The 21,675-nt window shown below is 41.0% G+C and overlaps 3 protein-coding genes across 3 annotated transcripts; 1 reads left to right on the top strand and 2 right to left on the bottom strand.

Annotated features, from left to right (window-relative positions):
* Positions 1-4,119: 4,119 nt before the first annotated feature.
* On the top strand, positions 4,120-4,632 carry LOC102704923 (prolamin PPROL 17D-like). The gene has a single exon (XM_006662627.2). The coding sequence runs from the start codon at positions 4,120-4,122 to the stop codon at positions 4,582-4,584; it is 465 nt and encodes a 154-aa protein (XP_006662690.1). The 3' UTR covers positions 4,585-4,632.
* Positions 4,633-5,975: 1,343 nt separating this feature from the next.
* LOC102717939 (calcium uniporter protein 6, mitochondrial-like) lies at positions 5,976-8,148 on the bottom strand. Its single transcript, XM_015842406.2, has 2 exons — positions 7,737-8,148; positions 5,976-6,627 (listed from the first exon to the last, which is right to left on the bottom strand). Exons 1-2 carry the CDS (start codon positions 8,115-8,117, stop codon positions 6,172-6,174), a joined length of 837 nt encoding a protein of 278 aa, XP_015697892.2. The 5' UTR covers positions 8,118-8,148; the 3' UTR covers positions 5,976-6,171.
* A 5,402-nt stretch (positions 8,149-13,550) lies between these two features.
* LOC121055754 (protein SCARECROW 2) lies at positions 13,551-16,887 on the bottom strand. The gene is made up of 2 exons (XM_040528830.1): positions 15,227-16,887; positions 13,551-14,549 (listed from the first exon to the last, which is right to left on the bottom strand). Exons 1-2 carry the CDS (start codon positions 16,741-16,743, stop codon positions 14,108-14,110), a joined length of 1,959 nt encoding a protein of 652 aa, XP_040384764.1. The 5' UTR covers positions 16,744-16,887; the 3' UTR covers positions 13,551-14,107.
* Between the last annotated feature and the right edge of the window lie 4,788 nt (positions 16,888-21,675).

Here is a 21,675-nt window from a genome sequence, read left to right as displayed (position 1 = left end):
ATATATATATATATATATATATATATATATATATATATATTAAAAAGATTGAAGAAGGAGAATGGTCAAAGATATATAAAATAGTCAATGGCGTCAAATATTTAATGACAGAGGGAGTATATACGCTATAATAACCCTGCTACCTAATATGTACTCGGACTTAGACTCTGATCTGATTCTTTATTACTACTTAATTATTATTATTATTATGCCGGTGCATTATAGCAGAAAATTAAAATGCTTATAAAGTTTTGTGCATATAAAAATATCAAGACATATATTGTCACGCCCAGAAATTTACACCAATTTCCGAACAATATCATGTATTAGTTCTCGGTCTAAGAATTAGCCCGAGTACACACTTTGACAAGTTAATACACACTTTGTTTTTATATTATATGTTTTCGCAGCGACGTACTCAAGATAATATCGTTTATGCGCTAATTAAGCTTTATATTATATATACGTAAGGGAAGTAAAATGATCGATCCATACATTTGTGGTTGCCAAAGTATGTGATTACTACGTCTAAGGAGTAAATGATAACGATCGAGAAATTATTATTCCATCTTAATTGATTGCCTGCCATAGTAAGTTTTCGCTGGTGCGATGATTAAGCAGAAGCCTTAATTTGCGATTAGCTAGTGTCGGAGTGATATCCGCTGTTTACGCATGTGTATACGTACCATGCATTCATGCGTACATCATTCTGTGTATATATATTAGCCATCTAAGGACTATGATTTGCAGCTACACCGGCTATACTATATACGTACGCGACAGCATGTTTCGCCGGAGGAACAGCAACGACGGCGGCGCTCCGCCGCCACCGACACCGAACCACAGCGTGCCGGCGGCGAGTCAGCGACAGCAGGTGCAAGGAGCTGGCTACGGCGACGTCCTGCCGGTGACGGGCGGCGAGTCGTCGTCGACGATCAACCCTCCTCCGGCGAACGTCAACGAGACGACGAGCGCAGCACGACGGCGTAGCGGCATACTGGGGATTGGCCCTCGCGTTCGTCCACAGGCCCAGGCCCAATCTGTGCCACCTCCTCCTTTCTGCGCTGCCTGCAACCGCAGAATTACCCCGCAGAATGACATCTACATGTTCAGGTATATATTTACCCCTACTTAATTATATTTAACATCTTATTACTTGCTACTAACAAAACATTATATTATAATCATGTTAATGCTATTAGCTAGCTCATGGTATTAGTTACTGTTCGATCTAAGGCACATTTTTTTACTTGTTTTACATGCACATGTGAATTCTCATGATCATTTTTGAAGGAGTAATTAACTGTAATGTTGTGCTGCGAGAGCTGAAAATCCACTCCCTTTTATCTTTGCTTTGTTTTTATTAATTTTAAGGTGTTGCGCTGCAGGGACAACGCTTACTGCAGCGAAGAATGCCGGGGCGAAGTAATAAACGCGTACAATCGGTTTGGGACATTATTTCATCCTTAACCGTTAATTGCATCGTCAATACTCAAAGCAAACGGAGAATAAACCAACTCATTCCAAGCCGTATTTGGAGAAACAATTGCTCTATATATGCTATTCAGTTTATGGATGGATATTTATGCAATATTTGTGCCTTTAACTACGGTATAACAAATCTCATCAGCTACTCTACTGAATAAGCCTCCATGCAATGCAGTGTACTTGGGTCTTACCTATGTCGGTTATATATGTAGCCACAGTAAATCGCAAGTCTACTGACTATATGCATGTAATGCTACTTCTATTTATATAAATATGGTGGTTTTTTAATTGTGTTTTTCATTTTATATATATAGAGAGAAGAATAGCAGGTGCAACATATGCTGACAACAATAGCATAGAGCAAAAATTGTGTTTTTTTAATTGTGTCTATATAAATGACTGATAAAAATAATCTAGTATATACACACACATTGCAGAAAAATATGTTTGGAAGATATCAACAGAAACTATAGATATATGCAATTATGCAAGCCATCGGATCACGTGTTTGAAATGGTTAGAATGTATATGGTGTATCAAGCTTACACTTGATCATTATATGCTAAATTCTTGATTTTTATTTTATTATACTTATAACCAAAATACAGTGTTGCACCGGGGGAAAACAGTTTTAATTGAGTATAACTGGACGCTATCTTAGCCTGTGATTTTCTATTAAAATATATAAAATATTTATTTATTTATTTATTTTTATTAAAGTATGTTTTAAGACTCATCTATACATGTTCTAGTGTTTTCAAACTGACTGATTATTTTATAAGTTACTATTCCCTCCGTTTCATAATATAAGACTTTTTAGCCTTATCTAGATTTATATGGGTGCTAATAAATCTAGACATATATATAAATTATATACATTCATCAATTAATAAATTTAGGCAAGCCTAGAAAGTCTTACAATATAAAACGGAGGTAGTAGTAGTTAAATTTTTGTCCAAAATGATAATAATTATGAAACTAGAGAGAGTACATATATGAGTTAACAACGAAAAACAAACGAAAAAGAAAATAAAGTAAGAGGAACTAAGGCTGAAGCCCCTCCGATTCCACCTCTCTCGAGTCGTCGGCGCCACCCCATCCCATCACTCCTTTGTAAGTTGTTCTTAATTGAACTATCCATCCATTGCTATTGCTCTGGAACCACCACTGAAGTTCGAGCCTCTCCGCAGTCCACCCCCTACATCCTCTAGTGTCATGGTGACAAAGCTGTTGTTGAAACCTCCTCTTGTTGATATGGTGACCTCTGTTGCAAGATTGGCCCCTTAGCCACTGAATCTACCTCTTCTCGATGCCTCACTGCTATATCCGCTCCCCAGGCTACTAGTTCTACTTGTCTCTATGTGCGCGGACTCTTAAATTATGGTAGGAGAGCTCAAGGGCTGCTAGACGTTGGATAAGCATAGGGAGATAGGCACGTCAAATTCAGTGCGTAGGAAGTTTGTCTCCTTCACACACCAAATTTGGGATGACATTCCATATGCATGGCGTGGCTACTAGACATTACCAACGATTTGGTGCATTTAGATCGATCGATGTGTAAATACAGTTTTCTACTTTTATTTGATTTGGCTTTTTTATATATGATTCATGTTCTAGTTGGTGAAAAGGATTTTGTTGTAGTTTATTTCTGCATAAATGTTTCTCTCCGGTTCTTATTTCAATTGCCTTTTTTATTTGATCAGGGGAAATACAAGATTAACAAACTTGGTGAACTTATTATGTTGCAAAATATTATAACGTTGGTTCATAAAAATATCAAGATTTATATCAACCCCCACGTCAAGAGGAAGTTGGTTAGTTCATGTAAACCTATGTAAATCAAACTAATGATTGATTTATTACATTAACTTATTCTACATTATTAATTTTCCACTAGAGCATTCAATACTGGCCCATAAAAGAAATCTGAAAATTATATTTGTGGCTATATCTAAATTATATTGTAGAACAAGCTTAGGGCATGCTCTAATCAGCTAATAGAGCTTAGCTACTCCTCGTTTTCCATTAGCATGTTTTTTAAACTGTTAAATGCTACATGCGGAAACTTTTTATGTAGAAACTGTTATAAACAGCAAATAAATCTATTTCAAGATTATAATAGTTGATACGTAATTAATCATGTGCTAATGATGTTTCTCTTTTTTTGTGCCGAAGAAAAGCTTTAGGCAAAAGATGATTAGAACACGTCCTTAGGGTGATATGGCATTAAAGGTCCATGCATTATTCCTGTACGTGTTGTAATGTCTAAACAATAACTTACAAAACATTAAACTTTTCGTAAAAAAGGATGTAACCATATCATTATCTTGCTTGTAAAGTGAGTGATGAGTCATAGCATTATCTTGATTGCAATCTATGATGAATATGAGATGATCACAAAAGTTACTTTGATGATGGTATCCAGTGCCATTTGTAAGACTACCTAACAAAACTTCCAAATGATGTGACTCATTCTATCTTGACAAAATGTCTCATCAAAACTAACACTCCAAAGCAATTGAATGGAACAGCCTATATTGCATCTATAAATAGAGGTAAAATGAATACCCTTCTCATCATTCACACAACTCAAATAATAGAGAAAAACAACAGAACTAGCATACTGCAACAATGAAGATCATTTTCGTCGTTGCTCTCCTTGCTTTGGCTACAACCAGCGCATCTGCACAATTTTATGCTTATAATCAAGGTTATGGGCAATATTTGTTACAACAGCAACTCCTTTTGCAGCAACAAATGCTTAACCCATGCAATGAATTTGTAAGGCAGCAGTGCAGCATAGCGGCAACTCCTTTCTTGCAATCAGTTGTTTCTCCGTTGAGAAACTGCCAAATCATGCAACAACAGTGCTGCCAACAGCTCAGGTTGATGGCGCAACAGTCCCATTGTCAAACCATTAGCAGTGTTCAGGCAATAATGCAACAGCTACAGCTACAACAGTTTGGTGGCATGTACTTTGATGAAGCTCAAGCCCAAGCTCTTCTCGCCTGGAAGTTGCCATCCATCTGTGGCATCTACCCGAGCTACTATAGTACTCCATGCAACACTCCCACTGTTGGTGGTGTCTGGTATTAAAATGTAATAGTTTAAAAGTCATACATCATCATGTGTGATCAGATGGAACCTGGGGCAATATCAATCTAAATAAATTTAAATGTCTTGCGCATTTAAACATCTTGGCACTCTAAGTAAAGATCCCAAACAATGTGTATGTCATTTACCATCACTGTGGGTCATGTTTTCATTTATTATTTTACTATAGAGGTGTTTTCTTCTCGCACATGACCTTACTTATATGAGATATGCAAGATAATGTTGGGTTTACTAGAGATATAAAGCATGCGAGCATTTCTGGTTTTTTAAAGAGCATGTGAGAATTTCACCCTTAAGTTGCAGGTTTACTAGAGTGTAAGGTAGTGGTATCTCAATAGGGGTAAATTGTATTGTTGTTGCTTTCAGCAATCGTCACAGGTTGTCTTGTTTTTTTCATGTCAATATAAGCAGGGAAGTGTAGCATTTGGTTTGGTGTAGAAACACAACTTAGGTTAAAAAGGGGGAAACTTCATTTTATACCCTCGACCTCTTATGTTCGTCGAAAATACACCCCTCAAACTTTAAAACCGGATATAATACACCCTCCAACTATCAATACCAGACACCTCTCCCCCAGGTTGTTTTCACCATGGTTTTTGGACACATCGGATGCCTTGTTACCTGAGCTTGCCACGACAGCCCTCGCCAAGTTAGTGCATATGATTATATGGGCCAAGCATATGCAGTCTCGATCAGTTTTGCCTTCTCACAAGTGTTGGCGGCAACAGCGTGGAGCTGCAAGGGTGCACAGCAGCATTGCCAGGACAACAACGTAGGTGGAGCTACGGGAGCAGCGAGACTGGGCTGCCAAGGCGGTGGTGTAGGTGGTGCTTGAGACCGATGCAGCTAATAGGAGGCCTCCTTGTTGGTTTGCGGACTAGAAGGTATGTGCCATTGAGGAAACAAGGATATTGAAGCAAACAAGATGAGGTTGCTAGTGACTAATTCGTCGACGAGTTGGAAGAATCTAGTGGTAACGATGATTCAGATGACTATCCTATAGAGATGATTGGAGACAATGAGTGAGTTAATAATGATAAAGTCGTCACCAAGTCATGTAAAATGATAGAGCCAATATGGGCTTGGGCCATATAATCCTATGCGCCGACGTGAAGAGGGCCTCCATGTCATCTAACGTGCCCAAAAAAACATGGTGAAAATAGTCAGGGGAGGGGGGTTAAGTCCAGTACTCACGATTGTAGGGTGTATTATACTCGGTTTGGTAGTACATCGGTGTATTTTAGACAAGCATAAGAGTTCGATGGTGTAAATTGGAATTTTTTTTTCTTAAACACACACACATAGAGATAAATCTAAAAGCTAGGAATATAAGCAGGGTAGCCTAGTCTGTAAGTGATTGGTGATTTCTACAAAGATCAATCATTTCCATTTATCCACAATAAGTATACAACATTTTTTAGGTCATTGCTGCTTTCTGGAAATGTTCCTTTAAGAATTGGTCATATTTTTCGCAGAAATAGATATAGTAAGGTAGCCATTTACTGTTAGGGAATACACTGTCAGCATCAACCATCAAGCAACAACAGAAGAAAATTTCCAATCTTGGTGTTACAAGTCATGAAACTTAGGACCATGAGAATAATGACCTTCTAGAGGACACTTGCAGTGCTTCTGCAACTCAATGTATTTTTCCATATCAAACCTGTGCCTGGCACAAAGCTTTCTGTGTCTTGACAAAAACAGCCTCTCCATGAAGTCTTGATACGTCGGATCCCTTGAAGTAATGAGGAAATATGCATAACCAACGAGCAGGCCAGATGCTGTTGTGAAGAAGGCAATTGGCTCCATCACATCCCATGAGAATTCCCAGAAAGTAAGACGGAAGAAGAGCCCAACTTGGCACATGAAGAAACCTAGTCCAGACCACAGGATGCGCCGGACCTGCTTGTGCGCCACCCTGTCGATCTCTTCCTTCTTCTCCTGGAGCTGCTTCAGCTCTTCCTTTCTTGAATCATTCCCTGGTGAGACTGCAAGCGGCACAGCTCTTCGAACCAGGTCAACTACCTAAAAATTGTCAAAAATAAAACATGCTTCAGTTTAATAGCATAAATGTCATTCTGTTCCGAATATTGATCAGGCAATTAGGCATGATTATCATTTCTCGAGTGAAAAGCAAAAACTCCCCCTGCTCCCCTCCTAGAAATGAACAAAAAGAAAAAGAAACAGGGAGAAATCATCACAAAGTGATGACATTATGTGCATTAAGATAAGCATTAAACTTTGGTGGGTGTAGTGTCCATAACTCATGGAATAAAGCTGCACACTTTGCCAAGGTTGGATGTTGAGAAGTTATGAATGGCACAAAAGACAACTACAAAGCCATTTTTAGTATTTGCTTTTCCCGGTTAGAGTGTTGTATGGTCTTTGTTATGACCAAGGTAGGTGAAGAACGTTTTGTTGTAGACTGGAAAAAGTAAACATATTTGGTTTTACCATATTGTGAATAGTCATAAACATATCTCATTTCCACTGTTTCTGATAAATTCTATAAATTCGTGTCGAGTACATCAATCCAATACTTTGTGGCCTCATGGGCTGTGAAAAGAAATTAATTTTGAACAAGATTGCATTTGCAACTATTGCATTGCATCGTTATACAATTTGATTTACTTGAAATATATTGCCCATATCAAACTTGGACCTCCATTTCAGAAACATTATAGAGAAGTTGCAGGTCCAAAAAAAAATGGGGTGTAATATAAGAGCATCTAAATCTCTAAGTGTACTAAAACAATTACTGTACAAAATTAGTTACAATAGGAGTTAAGTAGCTCTAAATGTATTGTGCATATCCAATTTGATCCTCCATTTCAGAAACACTGCTGACATTGCATGCCAGCAAAAGAAATGGGCATTAACACAGAGGCATCTGAATATCTAAATGGCCTAAAACCAATCAGCACATCAGTTGTCATTACACAAGTAAAATTCCCTCGACACGCATGGAATCACGCATTTGGGGGCAAAAGGGACCTATTCGAATCTGAACGAAATCGCCATGAAAGAACTTCGTATAGAGATTCTAAAGGGAGGTGCAAATCAAGAATTCAACGATGTAATGGTGCATGGTGCAAGTATGAGAAAGACGGGGCGATATTTGGGAGAAATGTCACCTTCTCGGGGTGGAGATAGGCCTTGTCCCGGAACAGCAGCACGACGCCGGCGTCGTCCATGGCCCGGACGAGCGCCTCCGCGTCGCGGCGCGTGCGCGCGGCGCCAGCGTCGACGCAGGCGTCGAGGAGCTCCCCGTAGCCGACCACCTCGTCCCGCCCGTCCCTCAGCCGTCGCTTGAGCGCCTCCACGCCCACCAGCCGCACCAGCCTCCGCGCCTCCGCCGCCGTCACCTCCGGCTCCGCCTCCGCTAGCCGTGGAGGATGATGCGAAGGCGGTAAGAAGAGGCGCACGTGGCGGAGCGCGCAGGCTGCTCCGGTGGCGGCTGCCGGAGACGGGGGATGCGCGCGGCGGAGGAGGTGGGAGGCGGCCCCGCGCCACATGGTGGTGGACTGGTGGTTGCCTGCCGTGCGGAGGTAATAGGCAGGAAGTGAACTCCGTGGAGACCCCTCCCCTTTCCTTTTCAGTTTTCTTCTTTCTTTCTTTTTTCTATATTTTAGACCTTTTTCTCCTTTTGTCAGGATCTCATACTATTTATCAACTTGTGATCTTTTCTTTTATCTCTGTCCTATAATAACTTTATTTTTTCTTTTTTTTATTCAACGTTTGACCATTCGTCTTATTTAAAAAATTTATAAAAAACTTAAAAAAAATAGTAATACATAAAGTTCTATTCATATTTTATCATCTATTATCATCGAGTAAGAACAAAAATACTAATCGTAAAAAAATTTTAAATAAAACGAAGAGCCAAAATATTGTATCGGAAAACTAAAAAATAATCTTATTTCGAGACAGAGATAGTACACTTTGATCTGATGACTTGGGATCAAGGACAAGAATCAAGAAAGGGATGTGCAGTTAATTGCGTGCGTGTGCTTCTGTCTGTCCCTGCGAGGTTGCATATCATCACGAATGTAATTTAAATTAAATTTATGGGGGTGAAGAAGACTTTTATTTCCTTGGTTTTAAACTTGCGGCTTGTGCTACCAACCAAGTTGGTCATCCTTTTGCATCCTCATTTCCTTTGATTAGTCAGTGCATTTTTTTTTCTTCACCATTCTGTTTGAGAAAACTTCTAACAAGTGCACTGTAGGTTCTCTTGGAATTTTCAGCTCCATCAATAGTTTAGATTTTTTTTTTACTTAGATCGTGAGAATTTATAGATTTATAATCCAAAAAATTGACTAGAGGCCAAAAGATAAAAGGCATATTCTCATCCGTTGTTTCTAATAATCTCAAACTTTTTTCACAAAGATTTTGTTAAACTTGATTTGCTTTTGTCTTTACAGATTTTGCATTACTCATTCTATTCCAAAATGTAAGTATTTTGGAATTTGAATCACGTACCAAAATATAAGCATTTTACAGCTATTTATGGTATAACTTGTCATATCAATCATTTTTAATTGAAGATTTTTTCTACTTGGCCCCACCTATCATTCCACCTCGTCCATTCATTATTTATTGATCATAGCCTTTTATCATTAACCTTGATTTGTGCTAAACATTTCAGAAATATTAAAATTACTCTTCTCAAGCTTGACTGGAACATACGTCCTATCATTTTGACCTCTTCCAGCCCAACAGAACTCGTTAGACTTCCTTGGCAATTGAGCCCACAAAGGCTGGAATGGGCCTAGAAATAGAGAAACGACCCAGCCCAATTATCATTTACGAGTCTTGTTTTCCTTTTCACTTCGTTTTTTTTTTTCATTTTTACCGTAATCTCACGTACTCGCATTGTAATTGCTATCATTGATCGATAGATTTGTGATTGCGAACTCCAGAGAATGCTTTCGCCATAGTGAAATGGACTAGTAAATTTGTGCTTTTGAAGACAGCAAATTACCGCGAAATAGTAGGATTGAATATAAAACACAAGAGAGGAGGTAGCATGGGAATGGCAAAGATGGAGAGGCAGCAGCAGCTTACAGTAACTTGTATACCGTACTGGTCTCCGACGAGCGAGACACACCAATTTATCGCCAACTGCTACGCTCGCAATTACTCCTACCAAAAACCAATACTGCTACCTTCTTCACCCAACTCCTCTGAATTCTACTCATCATTTCTGAACGTTATTAATGTTGCTACCAAGTCACAGACAGACAGCACAAACAAGAAGGCGATGACACGGCACTGGATCAAGGGCCAATATAAGCAGTTGCACCTAGGTCTCGACCGCCGGGACAGGTTACCACAGCAAACCGTACAATTTTTTATTTTCTTTTTGCAAAATCTCTTTTGATTTCTATAAATATTAATGGTACCGGGATAGCTAACAAGTTAGAACCTAAAATTGAGAGATTTTCTAAAAAAAAAAAATAAAGGATCGATCTCATTTAAAGCGACACAAAAGTGTCTATTTTATGCAACATTCAGATTGATAAGAACTCAAACAACGAGATTTGTGCAAAATGTTGTGGATTGCGTCTTCGTAAACCAGCAGTTAGAGAGAGTAATTCTCCCTCCACCGTCTCTCTACTCGTCTATCTTCTACTAATATAGTCAGCAAACCGGCTATAAGAATCCTAGTAGTCTCCTCTCAGCTCACTTATATAATACATGACCTACTTGTCTCTCTCATAAAGTTTTTTTAGTTCTTATAACAGAGTTGACTATAACCTTATAGTCCAATTGTCATCTCCTCCCATCTCTCCTTCGTCTTAGCATTTAGCCGGTTTACCTGCTGTTATAGTTGCTCTAAGCCGATCAACGAACCCTTTTTTGAAGCACCGTCACCGTCGCTGCGATGGTGGTGGTCATTCTTCTATTGGATACGGTGGCATGTGGCCATGGCCATCCGGTGTGTCATCTTCTTCCTGTGCCACACTCACAGGAAGGCAGCATCAGCTCAGGCCTCAACTGTAGTAAGTCTGTGTTTGTCCTTGTTTCTTTTTGGCGTGCTGTTTTGTTGAAATTAAGCACAATTACATAAGCAAAATAACTTATTAACGATTAAAAAAATCTATGTGTAAAACGTTTTATTCTATAAGAAAATACTAAAAAAAATCTACGATAAAAGAATCCTCAAAAATAACTCTAAATTAAAATTTTAATGTTCAAATTTTAGGGCTTAGGTACTAGTTTCTGATGAAATGCTCGTAGGTGTCTAAGCATCTTGAAGAGAATGTTAATATTTTACTTTTCATAAACTTGTACTGAGTTCATCTTAAAAAAATATTGAACATACAAATTACACATTTCTCCAATAGAAATCTAAAAATAAATAATGTATATTAGGAACACATATTTTTACCCCAAATTTAGGATACATGTGAGCTACTTTTAGATATGTGTAAATATTAGGAATGTATTAGAAACTTTTTAGAGATATATTTTCTAACACAATTCCCAAAATTCAATTTTAGAGATCAATGTTAGATATCTCTTGGAGATGCTCTAAAATTGATCCCTAAACCTAAATTTTGGAATTAGGTATATATATATTCAGGACAAATATACATTCCCAAAATTCTAATACAATACAGCCTAACTCAGTTTTATAATTCTTTGGTTTTAGTATTTTCTGGGAGGTGCCCTTTCAGGCTTCTGCCCCCATTTTTGCCTTTCAGGCTTCGGCTTGTTGAAAACTCATCAACTGAACCCAAGACAGAGCAGGGATGTAAGCACACCATTGGCACGGGAGAGGCGTGCACTGCACTGTTTCTGCTTCTGCTACACCGGCAGACACTGCACACAGTAACTCATATTCTGCAATTTACCAGGGCCAATTTACTATCACCTGCAGCCTCTGGTTAGTACTCAGCCCAGTTACAAACCAAAATGAATGCATATTCACCCACTCCTCTGGATTCTGCTCTCATCCTTTCGGCCATTAATAATGCTACCAAGAAGCAAACAATCAGACAACAGAAAGAAGAAAGCCCACAGTTCCAATCCACAATTTTCCCCATCTGATATGATCATATCATACTCCTATGGCTATGGCAGACACTATCGAGGCAATGCAGTCCTCCCAACACACCCAGGTCCACAATCTAATAAGCCAGGAGCAACGTGCTGTAGGTATGTTTGCTTGGCTGCTAGCTTGCTCTATCTCACACACACACATCACAATTCACACACAGTGTGCAATTTGATTTGGTTTGTTCCTCCATGATTGAGGAATATTTCAGGACCATTGCACTGCTTGCATGTTCCTTGGCCCACTGATCATGCAATCATCATCAATTTAATGCTAAGTAAACCATATCATCAGGATTCAGGTACTACTAGTTTCTGATGAAATGCTCAACCAATAATCACTGTAGTCAGTTCTGGCGACAGTCCTTGCAAATTACCCTTTACAAGCACCAAAGAGTAGAGGATGTTAACCATCACATCAGGTGATGAAGAACACCAGAGAGAGAGAGAGAGAGAGAGAGAGAGAGGCCTTTCCTGGGATGGACTGAAGACGTTCAACAACCACTCTCAACTATCATCATCATTCCCAAAACCATTCCACTGGAGTGGCAACCCTTTTCTGCAACTCCAAGGCTGCAATGTAATGCAATGCAATGCAGAGAGCAAGAGAAGTCAGTGTCTTTCCAAGCTGACCTGTGCCAGTAGCTCCCCCACACTACCACAAGAGAACAAGAGACAACAGGGCACGGCCTCCTCTGCTGCTAGAAAAGGACTACTCCTTGGGCACAATGCTGGGCCCTGGGGACAAGAAAAGATTGGGCCCTTGCTTGGACCCTTTCTTGGAGGAGAGAGAGAGAGATACAATATGAGAGAGAGAGAGAAGCTTTTGTAGTAGTAGCAGTAGAAGAAAGAACCCATGCATCACCCCATCATGGCAAGGCAGGCAGAGGTCTAAAGGCATCACTGGGAAACAAATTTATAGCTTGCCTTCTCTCCCCACTCTGCCCCCCAATCCCAACCTCTCCATAATAAGTTGTGTAAGTAAGAAGCAATTGCTTCATTAGAGGATAATTGCATCAGGTGGGTCAAAGTTCCAACTCTTGATTCGAAGTGATGATTCGCTTCAAGATTACCACATTGGCATATAATAGCCCACTTTGGAAATGTGACTAGGAACCTAAGGCAGTTACTATTTCCAACAGTGGTATGGCAATATATAGTTGGTTGGAAGGGCTATGCCAAAAACTGACACTCTTTAGCAAAGCAAACAATGTGCAGTCATCTGCCAGAAAATTAATAACACTCATCCAGACACTTAGTATTTTGCATAAAGTTGGTAGGCCAATAAGATGCAGCAAATGATAGACAAAGCCAGCATACAGAGGTGGGGGATGTTGTGTTGGGGGGGGGGGGGGTGTTAAACTACTTCAGAATGTTACCAAACCAACTAAAGGCAAATAAAATCTCAACCAAAACATTCATGCTGATATACTATAATGCCCAAGAGTATGCGAGACAACGACGTCCTGGTAAACAATGCCCAAGAAGCCCGTTTGGCTTAGGTTAGCCAGGAACCAAAAAAAAAATTGCAAAACTAGTGGAGTGGGATTTCTTGATGGGGATGGTCAAGTAACAAAATCCCCAGAATCTCAATCGTGGAAGGTGACATTGGTTGATAAAGAAACGTGGAACCAAGCTGATTATTCAAAAGGTTATAATTGCCGGAAGTGTCCAGTAAGCAAAGACTTTAACAAGCTAATCACTACCATGGCCGGAAAGGTGAAAAGGATGTTAAAGTAAACCATGTATATCCAATGAATACAGGAATAAGTGAATTCCATAAGATAATAGCCACTAACAGAGAAGTGTAAGAACAGTGATATACCAAATCAGCAGTGAAAAGATCAGTCATTTCAAATAAAAAACAAGAAAGAAATCAGCAAAATATAAACAGCAACTAAAGCCACCAACATCATGATTTGGAAGTACACAACACCTGTGCTACCATCATTAGGTATTCAGCAGAAACCTCCACTCATTTTCTGGGGAAAATCTGGAGCACTATCTTAAATGTACACTAGACTTCTCATACTAGATGAACAATTACAATACTACTCAGTAATCATTGGCAAGGCAAGACAATCAAGAATCTAATTAAACTCGCTAACCACCAGATATTAGATTTTCTGATCACCAGCCATATGATATCTTCCATCTCTAACGTCAGTAAGGGCTAAGAAGCACAATAAAATGGCACAATAAACTAAATTTGCCAGAATGGTTAAGTGGATGATGAACTGAATAAAAACTAAGCTGAGCTGAACATTAGTAAGTAGTAACTACCACTGTGGAGATCTGGCAATTAGTGATCAGAATGTTTTCATTTTTTTTTCTTTTTCTCAGAATTGACCAAATTCAGCATCTAAAGAAGCAAAAGAACTAGGCAATTGCATCTAATAAGTAAGATGAAGTGATAATTTAGCTCTATAAATTTCCCTTGATCCTAACGGCCAGTAGTTTGAATTGGGCGCCAAGCAGATGCTGTGAGAAGGCACAGATCCTTCCATCCAAGCTTCAGAGCGCCATTCTCCTCAATGAGCGTGTATCCATCAGAGGGGAACATCCCTAGAAGCAGCGCGGCCTGGGCAGCAGCGCTGCCAGCAAGCGATGAGACGTGGAAGCCTGACTGTGCAAGCTTCTCACGCCAGCTCCCAAATTTAACATCTCCGGTGCGTGCTGGGCCGCCCACGGCTAGCACATTGCGGATCTCCCGCGACAAGAGTTGTTGCTCCACAACATGCCGCTCCGGGCTGTCTTCGCTGTAACTCGCATCCAGTGAGTCGAACAATGCCGAATAGTAGTGGATGGCCTCCACAAAACGCGCCAGGAATGAGCCTGAGTGGCTCAGATCCTGCTCCACCATTGTTACAACCTTTGGTGCCAACCTGATTTGTGGTCCAGAGTCAAGGTCAGTACATCAATTTATTATGATTCTGTTCGACAAGAATGACTCAACCAGCAACATTTAGAACTATAAATTATAACAATAAGTTCTGAACGACACCTAAATTGGTTGCCTTCATGGCTTGACAAGTACAGTGGGACACATATATTTCAGTCCACTAGAAAAGTTCAGCATAACTATGTGATCTAGTATGAACTGATTAGTACTACTCCATAGAAGATGACAGTCATTTGAGTTTAATAATCAGTATTTGACACTTAGAACAAGAAAGCTGAGACCTTTTGGCATGAAAAGTTGGTCATGATGATAAGAACTTTTTAGATCGTTCATAGTGATCCACAAACCAAATGGAGGTGATATCTTTCCCACTTCTCGGATCACCAAAGACCATGGAGAAGCTTGATACCGCAGAAGCAATAGAAAGGTGCAACCTTTCTAAGCCTAAAAAGTTGGCCATAATGACATGCTTTTAGGGCTCCAAAAATGCAATTTTTTTTACTGCTCCTTAATCCTATTGTGAACTAGGGTTAGTAGCCATTGATGTGTTTGATGCGTAGGTCGCAATGTCAATGAGGCGTAGGCTGGAAAGTAGCCATGATTCCGGGGTCCGAGTTGACAAAGGGAAGAAAGGAGAAAAAGCATGGAGCAGTACTGTACCTCTGGATGAGCCAAAGCGTGTTGGAGTCGGAGCCGGTGACATCGTAGAGCGAGTGGCGCAGCCAGTGAACGGCGACGGCCTCGCGCCGCGTGACGCCCAGCTTCTCCGGGTCGAGATTCCCGGCCTTGTCAGCCACCGGGCAGAACTCGAAGGGCAACCCCAGCGTGTCGGCGAAGTCCGACAGCCGCTTCCCCGTCGCCTCCAGCGCTTCCATGGACGCACCCAGCCCGGTGAGCTTCACCCTGGGCGGCCCGCCGGGGCGCGACGCCAGGATGTGGAACAGCCCCGGCCACTGGAGCCCCTGCATGATGTCCAGGTCGATGATGTGGACCCGCTCTTCCCGCTCGAACGCCTCCTGGATCGCCTGGTTTGCCGTGAAGTGTGAGAACTTCACGAACGGGCTGATTCCGTTGAACACCTGGAACGCCGCCGCCACGCGCCCGTGGAGGCGCGCGGCGGCCGGCGACGGGTTGGGCAGCGGCGCGTACAGCCCCAGGCACGAGCTGACGAGGCGCGCCGACATGGCCTCCGCGAAGTAGGCGGCGACGCGCTGCGTCGAGGTGCCGAACGGCGTGGCGAGCTCGGCGATCTCCAGCAGCGCGCGGTGCGCCTCGTCGAGGTTGTCCGCGTTCACCGACTCCGCGCACTGCAGCAGCAGCGTGAGCAGGTGCAGGCCCTCCTCGTCGCGCTGCTTCCGCCGCTGCTCCTCTTTCCTCTCCTTGGCGGCCGCAGCAGCCGCCGCTGCGGCGGCGGCGGCAGCCGCGGCGGTTTCCTCCGCGGAGGGGGGCTTCGGCGACTGCGGCGGATTCGGTTCCTGCTCCTGACACTGAGGCTCGCGGCGGCGCTTGTCATGCGGCGGTGGAGGGGGAGGAAGCGCCGCGACCGATGCGGGGGCGGGGGGCGCCGTGGCATCGGTGAGGAGAGCAGGCTGGTGGGGAGGAGGCGGCGGCGGCGCGGGGTCGGAGGCGAGGAGGGAGCGGAGGCGGAGCTCGAGGATGGAAGCAAGATCGGGGTTACAGGGTCGGATGATCTCGCGGACGTTGTGGATGAGCTGCGCGATGGAGACCGCGGCGCCGCTGCTGGCGATGATGTCGCGGATGATGCCATCCACCCAGGCCGTGCTGGGCGCGCCTCCCTCCGGCGCGTGCTGCGGCGGCGCGGCGAGGTCCATGTCGGTCTGGTGGAACGCCGGGAGCTGCGTGGGCAGCGCGGGGAGCTGCGCGCTGGCAGACGACATCGGCGGCGCCCCGGCCGCGGCGGCCGCCGTGACATCAGATAAATCACCCGTGACGTGGCGGCGCGGCGGCGGCAGGTCCATGTCGGAGGCGGGGCGCTTGCGGACCATGGCGGCGGCGTGGTGTTGGTCCTCTAGGTGGTGGAGGTAGCGGAGGTGGTGGTGGTGGTCGGATGAGGGGAGAGGAGGCAGTAAGGAAGAGGAGGTGATGGCATGTGAGGAGGAGGAGGAATAAGAGGCGGAGGAGGAGGAGGGGAAGAGGAGGAGGGAGGAGGAGCCCATCTAGAAACGCCAAGAGGAAGCGGCCGCGGGCATGGCGAGGGCGCGGGAGAGGTGAGGGAGGGAGGGAGGGAACAAGGCGAATGGTTGTGATGGAATTTTATGCGTTTTGGCGCGGCGCAGGCGAGGGCGCGAGCGAGCGAGGAGTAGGAAGGAAGGAGTAAAGAGGAAGAGGCCGAGCGGAGGCGACCAAGAGGAGAGGTCGAGGGTAATTTATGGTGGAAGTGAGGAGCATCGCCATTGCCCTTGTTGGACTCCGTGTGTCTTTTTTTCTTTTTTTTTTCTTTTACCTTTCCCGTGTAGATTACTCGTACCAGTGTCTGTCACCGTAGTAGTGATGTTCAAACTTGACATGTAATAATGGCTGTTAATAGTATCGTACAAGTGTATATTACATATAAGAAGAATCAAATGATCTTTTAGGAAATCATATATAAAATATTTTGTTTGACTCATTGAAGTAAAGTATTGGTGCATATTCGGTTAGGAGAAAAATTGAAGGATTTAGATTGTACGGATTAATTTCCACAAGTATAGAAAAATTAAATGATTTTTTTCCTGCAAGTTGGAGAAAGAAAATATAAAAATAATCATCCACTCAAAGCTCCGAGAAAAATTTCTATGGATCCCTATATATTCCTCAATTTTCCAATTCACGTGAGGCCCCGGTTAACCCTATTTGGTTTTTATTTTACCAAATGTACCATACTATTTTCTATTTTTTTCATATTGTTTTAGAATATTTTTAGATTTTGTTTTATTTATATGCAGTTGTCCTCAGCTATCCACGGCTTTGTACCAAAGTCGCACAATAATCGTTAGAAATCGCGTGGTTTTGTTAAAAATCCACAGAAACTGTGGAGTTTGAATTCAAATTGTTTAAACGTGAATGTGTCATGTTTTCTATGGTTTAAACGTGGCAGTAACGGCTCAATGTGGTTTCAGTTTCGAAAATCCTGCTACTAGCACGTAAGCAGTTCAGTTATAGCTCATGTGAAGTTCACATAATTCAGCTGGTCTAGTTGTTTAGATGGGGCTAAACTTTTTAGCCTCATGTTATATCGGATGTTTGGATGTTAAGTTGAAGTATTAAACATAAATTAATAAAAAAAATAATTTCATAAGTGAGAGCTAATCCGTGAAATGAATTTTTTAAGCCTAATTAATCCATAATTTAAATCAATATTTTATCATGGATTTTCACGTGATGCACTCACAAGTCGCAAGCGTCATGTTGCCCCTAAGATCGTTAATGGAGTAGTTAAGCTTTATCACCCTAGCCAACAGCTACCAGCCGGTACATTTTTTTTCCCAATTTGACACTAGTTCTGCGACTCTGTTAGCTCTTCTAATTTAGATCGCACTTGTAAGCTAGCTCTCTCTATGCGTGACATATATGATCAGAAGCATACGCAGTTCGTGAAGAGTATGCGTCGAAAGAGAGGATTAGTTACTTAAGCATCGCCCTCACTAGAGAGCTTTGAGGCTGCTGTCACAATCGATCGATCAAACGATGTTAAAAACTCGAATATTAAAATACGGAGAAGGGAACAAGAAACGGAGCTGAGGAGTAATGACGTACTTATATCTGTTCTTAAACAAATATCGTGCTGTAATACCAATCAAATATTAGAAATATAATAACTAATTAAAGTAACACATTAAGATTTGGCATGAGAGAACGGTGATGGCTACACTCGGGCAAAGGGTTACAGAGGTACTGGTTGGCAAGAAAGAAGAAAGGTACACCCTATCTCACACAAACCTACTGCCATCCAGGGATGATATCCAAAAATACTAATAAGGACATTCCCGATGAAATATCTAGGATACTGTGTAATTAATTAAATAAAAATGTATTTGGTTGGCTGGATATCTCTTGATGGGAGAGGGCAAATATCATAAAGATGTTAGATGAGCGTATTTGGACAAATTAGATAGACGAGTTCATCGACCTTCACTAATCATGATCATTAGTGATTGTCTAGTGATAATTAACATATTTTATCATTAATTAGTAATTATCGAGTTTAGATTAGTGTTAATTAGTGATCATAGATATATTTTGTCGTTAATTCATATTAATTATAATAAAATCTATTACGATTAATTTATATTATTATTTATTAGTAATTCAATATACTCATCCCATCCAAACAAATAAAAAATTAAATTATTCCATTCAACAAACATAAAATTAAATCACCATATCGTGACAAAATAAATTGTCATATCTTTTCCCACCTCACCGCCAATCAAACATATCCTAAGACCCCATTTAGTTGCCAAAAATTTTCACCCAAAAACATCATATCAAATCTTTGAACACCTAAATAGAATATTAAACACAGATAAAACGAAAAACTAATTACACAGTTATATGAGAAATCGTGAGACGAATCTTTTGAGCCTAATTAGTACATGATTAACTATAAGTGCTACAGTAACCTACATACGTTAATGACGATTAATTAGGCTTAAAAGATTCGTCTCGCGGTTTCCATGCCAGCCGTGAAATTCGTTTTTTCATTCTTGTTCAAAAACTTCTTTGGTCAAACGTCTGATATAACACACAGAAATTTTCATTTCACCACCTAAACACGCACAAAGTTGTGTCCATGTTTATTGCGCTAGCTAGGCTGTTGACTGGCAGGAAACTTTAGATTGGGTTAATAAGTTAGGTCTTGTTTAGTTCCTAGATTTTTTTCTCCAAAAACATTATATCGAATTATTTTTGGACACCTAAGGCCTTGTTTAGTTTCCAAAATTTTTTTCCAAAAACATCACATCGAATTGTTGAACATCTAAATAAAGCATTAAACATAGATGAACCAAAAAACTAATTGCACAGTTATGGAAAAAATCTTGAGACGAATCTTTTGAGCCTAATTAATCCATGATTAGCCATAAGTGCTACAGTAACCAACATGTGCTAATGACAAATTAATTAGACTCAAAAGATTCGTCTCGCGGTTTCTAGGCTAGCCGTGAAATTCGTTTTTTCATTCGTGTCCGAAAATCCCTTTCGACATCCGGTCAAACATTCGATGTGATATTTCTCCCAAAAATTTTCTCAATCTAAACACTCCTAAATAAAGCATTAAACATAGATGAACCAAAAAAACTAATTGCACAGTTATGGAAGAAATCTTTAGACGAATCTTTTTAGCCTAATTAGTCCATGATTAGCCATAAGTGATACAGTAACCAACATGTGCTAATGATGGATTAATTAGGCTCAAAAGATTCGTCCTGCGGTTTCTAGACTAGCCGTGAAATTCGGTTTTTCATTCGTGTCCGAAAACCCAAACCCCTTCTGACATCCGGTCAAACGTTCGATGTGATATTTTTGGCAAAAAAAATTTTGACAACTAAACACCACCTTAGTTTGTCACGCTAGGACATAGGAGTATCTTGGGCGAATAAAAGGGGCTGGATATATAGAAACGTTGTTGTCAACGAGTCTTTTGAGCATTGATCGATCGATGATGGATGGATGTATGCACGGATCATTCGATACGTACCTTGTTGAGGACGGAAAGATGGCCATCTCCATCTGTCCCTCCCAGTGAGAGAATTCATTTCATTTGGTCAGTAAAACCAAGACAATGGCTATACCTATACCTGCTAGTATCGATCTCTCTCTTCAATCTCTGCACCTTGTATCTAGGGTTCACGCGGTTACTGCGTGCACTGCTGGACCATGACAACGGAAGGATGCAGTTTGAGTTGCTAAATTTTGTTTAAATTTAAAAACTTGTAAAAAAATCGTAAAGAAAAAATATCAGTGGTATGAATCGATTTATAGAGTCGTTTGGTGAAAGAAAGCTATGAAATATTTGAGTTTTTAACAGAGATTAAGGTTCAACATATTGTTATCCTTGGAAAAATAAAAAAGAAAAATAGCATTTTTCCACGTGACCCAGGAAGGCACAACTATAAAATTTGTGCTAGTTATTATTGTATTGGTATAGACATGTATTATAACTTCTAATCATGTTCTATATTAATTGTCAATTGTGAATTGACGTACATAATAGTTCGAATATCCATTTTTAATATATGTCATGCTAAACTTCTCTGTTTTATAAATACTATATCCTAATGTTCCAAATATATCATATTATTTATTTCCTATTATTTTTTGATTTTATAATATTTTTCAGTTTTTTCTATTTTTATCCGCGGAATGAACTGCTCACAGTTTTCTGCACAAACCATGTGGTTTTCTGCCAAAACCGTGTGGTTTTCTTGTCCGAACCACACTTACCACTAGATTTGAATTCATCACAATTTTCACGGTTTTTGCATAAACCTTGCTGTAACCGCCCTGCCACCAGTACACAGTTTTCCTACACAACACCTATGAAATATCTCGGTGCATCGTAGCGATAGCGTCTTATGAGCGGTGACAATGTCTCTACGTGTGACAAAGGGCTAGGTGGGCCCCACAATATTTTCCTTTGGTTATGTGTGTAGCCAAGCAACTCTCTCTTTCACCCACTCCTTTATATGATAAAAAAAAATTCTAGTTGACGCTTTTATCGCCAATTATTGTAATTGTTTTTAGAGACATCCTCCAACCCACCTCCTAAGTTGTTTTTGTTGAATAAACTAGTCATAATATGTTACAGTTGGACTTAGAGTTGTATTAGATGATAGGAGTATAATTAGTGTTGAACTTTGCAACCTGACATCCCATTAAATAGAGAGGGGGTCCATGACAATGTAACTATGGTAACGATAGCGTACCATTGACACACGGAAGAATGGATAACGACAAGGCCGTAGATCCGTGGTAACAAGGTATTTTGTTGATTGAGGAGGAGCGACTATGAATCAGAGGTCTAAGAATTATCCTCCGACTGAATGTCATAATAAATGTCATGTATGTCTTTATCTTCATCTTTATCTAGTGTGTTTCAGTTAATATAT

The sequence above is a fragment of the Oryza brachyantha genome, chromosome 11, assembly GCF_000231095.2.
Source record: "Oryza brachyantha chromosome 11, ObraRS2, whole genome shotgun sequence".
Classification (NCBI taxonomy): domain Eukaryota; kingdom Viridiplantae; phylum Streptophyta; class Magnoliopsida; order Poales; family Poaceae; genus Oryza; species Oryza brachyantha.
The sequence above is the reverse complement of the archived record's forward strand: the minus strand, read 5'-3'. Positions and strand labels throughout refer to the sequence as shown.